This window comes from Miscanthus floridulus, chromosome 14 (assembly GCF_019320115.1).
Source record: "Miscanthus floridulus cultivar M001 chromosome 14, ASM1932011v1, whole genome shotgun sequence".
NCBI classification, from domain to species: domain Eukaryota; kingdom Viridiplantae; phylum Streptophyta; class Magnoliopsida; order Poales; family Poaceae; genus Miscanthus; species Miscanthus floridulus.
The window spans coordinates 65,850,605-65,861,506 of NC_089593.1; the positions used below are offsets into that span (position 1 = coordinate 65,850,605).

General features: G+C 44.1%; 2 protein-coding genes across 10 annotated transcripts; both read left to right on the forward strand.

Moving 5' to 3' along the window:
• Positions 1–298: 298 nt before the first annotated feature.
• Positions 299–4,695, forward strand: LOC136504688 (early nodulin-like protein 1). Of its 9 annotated transcripts, none has more exons than XR_010770951.1 (6): positions 299–792; positions 1,187–1,257; positions 1,367–1,414; positions 1,534–1,751; positions 2,124–2,261; positions 2,747–4,695. XR_010770951.1 is itself a non-coding variant. In XM_066499659.1 (4 exons), the coding sequence occupies exons 1-4, from the start codon at positions 431–433 to the stop codon at positions 1,695–1,697; spliced, it is 645 nt and encodes a 214-aa protein (XP_066355756.1). In that variant the 5' UTR covers positions 299–430; the 3' UTR covers positions 1,698–4,695. The 9 variants fall into 9 exon arrangements, 1 of the variants encoding a protein (XP_066355756.1); XR_010770953.1 differs by having other exon boundaries at positions 2,124–2,224; XR_010770957.1 differs by having other exon boundaries at positions 1,336–1,414; positions 1,534–2,261.
• A 238-nt stretch (positions 4,696–4,933) lies between these two features.
• On the forward strand, positions 4,934–7,963 carry LOC136504687 (protein WRKY1-like). The gene is made up of 4 exons (XM_066499658.1): positions 4,934–5,241; positions 5,337–6,371; positions 6,467–6,592; positions 7,147–7,963. Exons 2-4 carry the CDS (start codon positions 5,533–5,535, stop codon positions 7,289–7,291), a joined length of 1,110 nt encoding a protein of 369 aa, XP_066355755.1. The 5' UTR covers positions 4,934–5,241; positions 5,337–5,532; the 3' UTR covers positions 7,292–7,963.
• The last annotated feature ends 2,939 nt before the right edge of the window (positions 7,964–10,902 follow it).

Genomic DNA, 10,902 nt, shown 5'->3' on the forward strand with positions numbered 1-10,902 from the left:
TTTTTTTTTCCTTTTGTGATTAGAACCTATCCACCTGGGCCCAGAACCAGGGACTTGCCAGAAAAAAGCCCCTTACCCGTAAGCTTCTTTGGAGAAGATAATGGGTCCACAATCATGGGCCAGTATTCGGCCTCGGACCTTGTCAGCCCAATAGCAATACACACCACGGTGGCATCCATTTCTACCCATTCCACTTCCACTCGTGTGGTTTGCTCGCTGGCCTGCCCAGAAGAACTCATTTGTGCACGTATTTCGTATACCAAATACGATCCCTCCTGCAGCCACGTCATCCGTTTCCCCTGGCCGCACGATGCCGCGCCTCCGCAATCCATCGCGTGCCGCCATTCCCAGCACACCTCCGACCCACACGTAAAAGCGACCTGCCTCGAAGCTTCCGGCGGCCGGCTTCGCCGGCGCTGCCGCGCCGTCCATGGCCGCCCCGGCGCCGCGCCAGCCTGCCCTTCGCATCGTGCCCGCTGTCCCGGTCCTCTCCGCTGTCCCGGTCCGCTCGATCTATGGCGCAGTCCTCTCCGCCGCCCCGGCCTGCCCTCCACGCAGCAGCCTCGCGGCCACACCGGCCGGCCCTCCGCGCAACCCCACAGCACCCACGCACTCGCCTCAGCCCTCTCCCTCGCACTGCAAACCAGTGACGTCCGCTTGGAGCCTCACCAGGAGACTCCCTCGCGCCTCGCCTCACCCTCACGCAACCGGCAGCAGCAACGCCTGCGCCTACAGCCCTCTCCCTTGCACGGAAGCTGCACCGGTGCCGTCCTCCACGTGCCTCAACCGGAGGTATGCTCTGCCTACTCTATTTTTATTTCGTCAATTTTTGGAAACGATATGCATATGTGGACCCAATGTATATTCAGGATATGCAGATGTCGATCCAATGTATATTCAGTAGATGGCAGTAGCAATTTTATACAATACCAATTATATACAGTCTCGATTTACAATACCAATTGTACATTTCCTCTTCTATGGTTTGTGCAACGGAGAATTGATGCATAGTAGACCTTCTGAATGTTTTGCGAATCTACAATGAACCTTAATTTCCGTTTCCCCTGACCGCAACGATGCCACGCAGAGAAAAGTTTCATGTTGAAACATGGAGCATTGTTGCTATTGTACAACCAACTTGTGTTTATCAGCTCATCAAATCAGTACCTCTACTTCTACTGTGCAGTATGCAGGCGTTTATCAAGATGTCTATCATGGTCGATCTCCTCAGCCCTCATACTTCCCAAGAAACTCCAGGTACTAGATGTCGTTTCCTTCTTACTCGACCTGGCCACTTTTTCTTATCTCCATATTTTTCTCTTATGGTTTGCCCAGTCTAATGCCTAAATTCGCACGAGCATAATAGCGCGGAAAAGCGAAGGTGTCCACAACCATTGGCACAAAAGACATAGCAGTAAATGCTACCCCGTTACTCTATTACGTCCTTCAATCACCTACTGAAAAGTTCAAGTATTTTTCGTGATCTCCCCGTGTTCCCTTATGTTCTGGCCAGTCTAATGCCGAAATTTTCAGGAGCATATAGGCCGACAGGTGATGAAGCCAACATCCATTATAGGCACAGAGTTGAAGATGTCAACATCCTATGGGGGTGTTCGGCTGCCCTTGTTCTCGAGGAATTTGGATGGTTTGGAGGAATTCTGGAGGAATTTGTGAGAGAAAAACACTGTTCCGGATAAAAAAAAAGAAGTGAATCAAGTCGGGTTTAAAGGCACGCGAACGGGGCCATAGCGGTAAATGCTATCCCGTTGCTCTGTTATGTCCTTCGATCACCTACTCAAAATTTTAGCTACTTAATTAATGTACATGTACATCCAAGCTTGGCCGGCTTATGAAAGGCCTAATCCTTTTAGCTTATATTGAGCAGCCCATCTAGTAAACCACACCCTGTGCCTAAAACACTAATAGTACTGTGTTGAAATTGTTATATCAGGAATTAGAGCAATTCCTTAGGGTACTAATGCCTTCTTTGTGGCAACCAAACTCATGTGTTCCACGGTAAAAAAAAAAAAATCAGAACTCTTTCTTTCCCCTTGCTGTTGCTTCGTACTTTAGTGCCATATTCATGATTTTATTTCCATATTTGGTTCCTACGAGCATCACAGGTTACTTAGCTTATGAAGCAAATTTGGTGGTAGAGTCTTACCGCCTGTGACCGGAAGGTCCCAGGTTTGAGTCGCGGTCTCCTCGCATTGCACAGGCAAGGGTAAGGCTTGCCGCTGACACCCTTCCTCAGACCCGGGGTACGCCCTTTTTTTTATATGTGCCAATCTTTTCCTCTTGCTTGATAGGAAACTCAGGTACATAGCAAAGTGCATCATGTCTTATTTTATGGTATGCAAGTAGAGATTAATCCAAAAAAAAATGGTGCCTTCTGTTTCCCTTTTGTTTGTCAAATGAATTGATGTATTCTTCATCTAACATTTACCTGCATGCCATTTTCCCGAATACTTCTATCACATTTCTCATTTGAATTCATGGACGTCCTGCCAGTAGTGTAAATTTCTAATTAATTGCTGATTATAGAGCAAACTGCAATACGATGCCTTCTTTTTTGGTTACTTTCGGTTGCTAAACATTCAATTAGTACATACCTCATCATTTATTGTAAAATTTAGTTTCCAAAGCCTTAGACCATTGTCGAAATGAGCAATAATATATGGCAATTTAGCCACTCTACAAAGACTGATACACTATGTGCATTTCTTTTTTCTTGCTCATTCTGCAGGAAAACATTCATGTCACGACCCTTGCATAGCAGCTGGGCGGTTCTGCAAAACATGAAACTGCTTTGGCCAACCTGATCCGGTGATCTCTCATCCTGTTCAATTTTTATTTAGTTACTTTTGGTTATCATCTTTACTCAGTGTCCTACCTCACGTCATCGTGCAATTTAGTGTTAAACCATGAAGCACTGTCATTTGTAATTGTCTCATCTTACAATACGTCCTGTGCAAGATATCCTCCTATGCTGTGCCCGCAGCAACCTAAGCCTATCTACTTTTAACTCATTTACAAGGTGAGCTTCCAAGAATATATTGCTTCGCAAAATCTCTTTTTGGACATAACAGGCCTCCATTCGATGATGCACGAAGGCATCTTCGACAATTTTGCACGCCTCCTTTGTTCCTCTGGTTTATACACCATTATTGTTTCGCTTTTGGTTGGTAAACCATTCACATCAAAGCCAAAGAATAGGCTAATCAACGAACTAATGACTTATTTCGTTGTGTTCTCCTTACTAATACGCTACTTCAACTGCCTCTTGATGAAATGACTAGGCACCAAGGTGCTACGGGCCAGCTTCAAATAATCTCTGCAAGACATTTTACTACTAATTGCTTCGTGTGTATGTATGAAACATTGGTTTTTGTCAGGATTCTAATTTTAATCCATTCTTCTGTATTATGCTTACAACAAGCGTGTAATGATATACAATTAGCATGCACCCATTACTATTCTCACCCGCGCAATGCTCTGGGGGACTGACTAGCAGCCTGTTCATTTGGTTGTGGCTTATCGTAAACGATCGTAAATTTTCAGCTGGAACAGTATTTTTCTCTCTCACAAACCAGCCAACAGTACTTCTTCACGAACCAGCCAACCGAACAGGTTGTAGTCTGTTGAATTGCGATCCAACCAAACACATGATTATTTTTCTGTTCTAACAACTAGATTAATAGAGTAAAGAGTAGAAATCTTGATATAATTATTAGTCTATAATAATGTTTAGTTTTTTTTTATTTTCAGCTTTCCTTTATATTGTAATGTACAAACATTTTATTTAGTTGTTTATGTATCTCGTCATACACGATTGTTATCGGTTTAAATACCATCTATGTCCAAATCTTGGCTGTGTCCCTGCAAGGATGAATGTGTGTTCACGGGTGTATAAGTGACACATGTATTCATATTTTCAAGAAGCTAGATACGCATTTATTTTAGGACGGAGGGAGTAATGAATAGGGTTGAGTATGAGGTGGTTATGTAGTACATATGTTGTCAATCGAAATCAGCTAAACTTCTATGTGGTCTAGGTCGTAATAGATAATGTGAGTATATATACTAACAAATAAACATCAAAAGAAGACCGTATAAGATTCAAATAATCCCATCAAGGCACTATAATATAAAGCATGATATTAGGAAAAAAAACCATCATTTCTTTAGAAAATCACTTATTCTATGATATTTCTTAGATTTTAGGATTTTTAATATCAAAACTTTTTAGAAATTTTTATGGTTGCCTTATAGAAAACCTTGTTCTATAGTTTTTTTTAATAAAGTCTAATTGACTCGTGAACCATTGATGAAGTTCAATTTACCTCCTTCGTGGTTAACATAGTGTCATGTAGAACGGTTAACACTACATCAGCCAAAACCGCCCAATGAACAATTCAAACACTTTTCAAAGTTAGAGGAGGCCAAGAAACAGTGTTTCAGTTAGGAGAGGTTAATGGAATTCACGAAATCGGAGAAGGTGAAATAAAGATTTTTTTTTTTTTTTAACCTTTCCTCGCAGCGGTTGTGGTGCGCCCCTCAACTGGCCGCCGTGGAGGGCTGGGCCGGACCTGGACCTTCCCCCCTCGTTTCAAATTCAAGCCTGTGGCCTGTGGGCTACCTGCGCCTCCGGCGGCGGCGTCAGCTAAGCTCCGGAGGACTCAGCTTTTGCTCACAAAAAAAAAAAAAAAAAAAAAAAAAAAAAAAAAAAAAAACCTAAGCTACTCAGCGGCGTTCCTCTTGCTACTCTCTCTTTTTCTAATCTGATCTGAAAATACACATATATTATTACTCCATAATAAAGCCACATGTATTAATAATTAATTAATGCATATGAGACCAAAGTCACCATTTCATAGTAGGAGTATTCTTTTTCAAGCTGTGTGTGTACCCCACTGACCGCTGTCTTTGACATTGTTGACTCCGAGTCCCAACCGAAAGCGACGCTTTCCCGAAAACACCCCTCCGGATCCGGCAAATTAGCCCCTCATATACCTCCGCCGCGCGCTCCCCCCCATTCCCCTTGCTCTCTTCCTCCTCCCTCCTCGATCCCCTCCACGCCAGGGCCACGGACGGACCGCGCCGCTTCCGCTTCCGCCGGCCGTTCCCCCGCGCGCGCGCCTGTAGTTCTGGAGTGGGCGGATTCGTTCGGCGCGTTCTTGGCCCGCCGCCGCCTGTCGTCCCGGAGCCTCGCGCTGCGCCGTGTTGCCTCCTCCAGTTCAGGTGCGCAGTCCGGTCCGTGCTCTTTCCCTGAGCCGAGGATTTGAATAATCCACCACCCTGAATCCTGATGGGCCGTTTCTTTCGTTCCTGTGCAGTTTCCTTCCAAGCCTTTTGAGATTCCCCGGAGATCTGCTTAATTCGTGCGGCTCTCTGGTTCCGATGCGCAGACGCTGCTGCCTTTGAGAGTTGCAAGGAGCCTGAGCTCCGTGCGAGGTGGAAGAGGAGCTCGTGGCTGGACGAAAGAACAATCCTTTCATCGCCCACAGGGAGCTCGTTTGCTTCCAGCCAGCCATGGAGGAGGTGGAGGTGGCCAACAGGGCCGCGGTGGAGAGCTGCCACCGGGTGCTGGCCCTGCTCTCGCAGCAGCAGGACCCGGCCCTGCTCAAGAGCATAGCGTCAGAGACGGCCGAAGCCTGCGCCAAGTTCAGGAAAGTTGCCGCCCTCCTCGGCGGTGGCAGTGGCAGTGGCGGCGGCCATGCTAGAGGCAGGTTCTCCAGACGAGTCCGGCCTATGGGGCTCGTCAACCAGAAGAGCCCCTTGGGGACCGGCGGCGGCAACCCGCTGGAGATTATGCCCAGCACAGCTGCTGCTGCGGCGGCGGCTCCGTCTCCATCTCCATCCACTAGCTATGCGCAAATGCGCGCTCGGCTTAACGGTGTGCCAGACTCGCGAGGGCTGGATTTAGTGGCCTGCTCCAGCAGCAAGAGTGTCGGCCCTCATCCATTCGGAGCCCCCAAGCTGGTGCAGCCGCTGTCTGTGCAGTTCCAGATTGGGAATGTTGCGCATCGGTACCCGTTCCACCAGCAGCCCCCGTCGCGGCAGAAGCTGCAGGCCGAGATGTTCAAGAGGAGCAACAGCGGGATCAGCCTCAAGTTCGAGAGCCCTAGCCCCAGTGGTGGCGCTGCGGGCACGATGTCGTCCGCGAGATCATTCATGTCGTCCTTGAGCATGGATGGGAGCGTGGCTAGCTTGGAGGGGAAGCGGCCGTTTCATTTGGTAGGCACCCCGGTGGCGAGCGACCCGGCAGATGCCCCTGCCCACCGTGCGCCCAAACGGCGGTGCACGGGTAGAGGGGAGGATGGAAGAGGCAAGTGTGCCACTACCGGCAGGTGCCATTGCTCAAAGAGAAGGTAAGTTGTGTTCTCGTAGCCATTCTTATGCTTGTTGTTATGTCTTGTTGGGTGCAATATTGACTCCCTTGAATCGTGCTTGCTCTGTTTGACAGGAAACTGCGGATTAAGAGGTCGATTAAAGTGCCAGCCATTAGCAACAAAATTGCTGATATACCTCCTGATGAGTACTCGTGGCGGAAGTACGGGCAGAAGCCAATTAAGGGTTCCCCCCACCCGAGGTATGATATGAACTGAACAAGAAATATTCAACGAACATGAAAATGTGTATCAAATCCTTTTCAGCCATAATGATTGATGCATTATTCCCCTTGTTGCACCATGAGAGGTGGCATATCTGCATCAGGCTCTCAGGGTGCCCCTTTATCTGTTGATTAATTGTTGGTTGATCCTCCTCTCCACTTTACCTTTTCCTTCCTCCCAAGTGCTTCTGCAACTAGGCATGTCGATAACATAGTAGCTACCACAATTAAATATTTAGTTAGTGGATAATATCAGGGGTTCTACTCTTTTTGTGCCCATTTACTGAGAAAGCAATGATCTATCATGGGGGACCTAAAGTAGGTAAATTATTATTGCTACATGCATTTGAATGCCATGTTAGGCTATCTACATCCTAATCTTGATTGTGCTCATTCCCTACCCCATATCAAGCTTTAATGTCTGCCCTCGATGATAGGAAAATGTAGCTATACCATGAAGGCAAGCACATGGGGCTGATTGTTCCCCCCATTTCACATATTCTGATGTTCTCTTTGACTTCAATCCAATGCAGGGGTTACTACAAATGCAGCAGCGTCAGGGGCTGCCCGGCAAGGAAGCACGTTGAGCGATGCGTAGACGACCCAGCGATGCTAATCGTGACATACGAAGGCGAGCACAATCATAACCAGTTGCCGGCACAACCTGCCCAGACCTAGAAGATCAGTAAACTGTCGCTCCATTCAGGAAGTGCGGGGGCCAGGCCTTTTCTGAAGGATGACCTGGTCATGTTAGAATCCCAGGCCTTTGATTTTCGAATGCAGCAGCGATGAACATGGAGCCATTTGAGAATCTGATGAGCTTCTTGGCCCCTCCTTGAGCTACACGCTGTTGCAGATGCTATAGTGGGGACTGCTGCCAAGTTGTTCATCTTTCTTGTGAGCTGTGGCATGTAGTATAATTGAAAGATGGTGCAGGAAGGAAAATGCGGCGTCCGATAGCGACCGGTGAACTTTGCCGGTGAGTCTGAAGGGTTGAAAGCAAAGATTGACAAAAGGAAGTGAACAACCGCGCATTGTTGTAAAAGGGTGGATTAGGATGGCAGGGTTGGCTTTTAGCGTGCACAAGTTCACTTGCCATAACTTGCCTGTGTATGTTGCTTTTGCTTTTCTGAAATATCACATCACCTCTTTTGTTGACACAAGAGGTTGGATTAGGAGGTCCGTACTGACCGCTGCAGGTTTAGGACCATTTGGGTTTTCCAGGGGCCAGTTTAGTTCCAAAATTTTTGGCAAAATGGGCACTGTAGTATTTTCGTTGTTATTTGGCAAATAGTGTCCAATCATAGTCTAATTAGGCTTAAAAGATTCGTCTCGTGGATTTCGTCTAAACTGTGTAATTAGTTTTATTTTTTATTTATATTTAATACTCCATGCATGCGTCTAAAGATTCGATGTGACGGGGAATATGAAAAATTTTACAAAATTTTTGGGGAACTAAACTGGGCCCAGGTGTAAGCATTCCAGAAGGAAAGGTGCAAAGCTGTTGTTGGTGTGATTTGCCACCCCAGTACTGTTGCTCTTGTGTAAAGCATTCTGTGTTAATGATTTCCCCATCAATCTGTGCCACTTAGCAATCTCGAGAGGTAATCTAGAAGATGAATGAATGCTCTAACTAAAACTTTGTACTTATGGAGTTTAAATGGCCTGTTCGCTTGAATTTATCTGCCGGCTTATCAGTTAGAATTTATAGTATTTTTCTTTCACAACAAAACAGCTTCAACCGACTTTAATACCATCCGAATAGACTATTTGGAAGAAGCTTTGTCATCATGGTCATATTTTTGTCAAGAAATTTCAGGAGGGCCTATGAGAACAAAAGTAGGCAGGAAATAGTTTATTAGCATTTCCAGTCGCATGTTTGTTCTTCTTAGCTTTCAATGCTTCTAACGAGAGGTTGACAGTTGAACACATTAGCTGACGCTTATCGTCAGTATTTGTCAGCGAACGAATAGTGTTTTTTCCTTATAGCGTTTTTGTTTACGTTGATTTGCTGTGAGAAAAAAATACTATTTATTCTTCAAGAAGTAGTGCTGAAGTAGTTCAAGCGAACACGCTAGCATTATTGGACTTCAAGCGAACAGGCGTCACCAACCCACGATTTATTGCTTGGTCAACCACACTTGAAGTTCTTGTCTTATCCATACAGATACAGCGGCGCCCCCCCCCCCCCCCCCCCGAATCTAGGGAGATCTAACAATTTCGTACGGGGAATTTAAGGTGGGTGATCTTGGTGCAAGATCATGTCTCATGAACTGCAATTAAGGTGACAGAGGTCAAGGATGGGATTTAGCTTCAAGCAATGGCCCAGCATTGTACACTGTCTGACGTCCAAGCAAGGACATGACATAATTGGGAGCTACTTCGTCGCAAAAAAAAAAAAAAGGGAAGCTACTTTATTTTCCCTTATTATTATGTTATATATATTTTTAAAAAAACTTTTCTATCTGCCAGATGCGAGTTAATTTTCAGGCAAGTCATTTTGAAATTCCTATGTTCCAAAAAAATGCACTTAATGTTTTACAAAATACAGCTGCTTCTGCTTCTTCTTCTTCTTCTTTTTTTAAAAGTGCCTTGATTTCTTTCTTTATCAAGGCTCTCATTATTGAGCGACAGAACAGGCTAACTTGCCATCTGTCGGCTGTCACTATTATCTTGCTAAGAATGATTAATACACTGATAAGCTAGAAGGGAAACAAAATCGATTGGAACATCCTAGCAGCATGCACAGCAGGCCAGGGGAGGGGAGAGGGGATTTGGAACGTTGGATACATCGACAGCTGCTTATGTCTGACCAAACATTTGATATATTTAGCATAAAGTCTTCTTTTACACCTATGTGTCTGTACTTTCATCACATAATTTTTTCAGGGAACATAATGGTTAACGGTTGGCCTATTTTGCTGTGACATTTGAACAAATAATTAATATAAACAATAAACAAGTACCTAGGACCAACTCTAATTTGTATTGATCAACTTAATTATGAACGACGGATTTGAGTGAGTTTTTAGCATCCTTACATACCGTATACTCTCTTTGTCCTAAAATGATAAGCGTATTTTGATCAGGTAAAAGTCAAGCAAAATCTATTTTGACTCTTAATTCTCTTATATAGTATGTTAGTTTTTTCTTAAAAAAAAGACCAATATCATCTCACAGACACTTTGAATACAAATCGAGTGGTGCAAGTTTTGTCATAAAATAGTACAAAATTTGAATAGTTCTTGAACAACGTTTGTAAAAGTTGACTTTTTTCCTATATAAAATATGTTTATCATCCTGAGATAGAGGAAGTACTACCTCTATCCCTAAAAGATACAACTATGGGTTACGTGCTAGTTAAAGTACTTTACGTTTGACCAAGTTTTTAGTAAATAATATTTACGTTATGGCTCCAAATTAATTTATTATGAAACTACAGCTCGTAATTAATATAATGATATTTGTTTTATATTATAAATATTTATACTTTTTATTTATAATTGATCAAACTTACATACTAAAACACGATACTGTTACAGAATTGTATTCCTTTGGAGACGGAGGGAGTACATGTTTATATATGTAATGATATACTCCGGTCGTTCTAGAAAGAATAAAATTCTAGAGGATTCGAAGGTCCCAAAAATAATCAGCCTGCTGGGTAGAGCTGGCTGCGGGCTAGAATGCAACTGCCACTGTCGAACACAATGCAACAACAGCTGCTCGCCAAACGGCCTAGTTGCAGTTGCAACACAGCTGCAACCGCCACAACCGATTGGACCCAATGCAACTCTAGCTTAGGATTAGCTTGCGGGTCCCAAACTCTATGTATGGTATCCCACGAAGAAGTGTGTCATGTAGTTGCTTGATGGTATAAAATATATAGTTTTGTGGATGTAATGATCAGTTACCTTAGTCTAACCAACACATGGGAAGGATAAAAATCAGGGGCAGATCTAGTTGTGTTTGTCGGGATCCGTCGACCCAGATGAAATTTGTAAATTTTTAGTAAAATGTTGTTGGAACTCCAAAAAAAATTATGTCATGTAATGAAGTACCTCAGATGTCCTCGATTATATTCACCCATGACCAAATAAAAGTATAGGTTCCATGCGTTTATTTACTCGTTTATATAATTTTTTCTTAGAAATATGAGCATCTTTTATATTCTTTTTATAGTTATAGGACTGAGGCCTTGTTTAGTTCCTCCCATAAAATTTACTCCATATCCCATCGAATGTTTGGACACATGTATCAAGTATTAAATATAGACTAAAAAATTAACT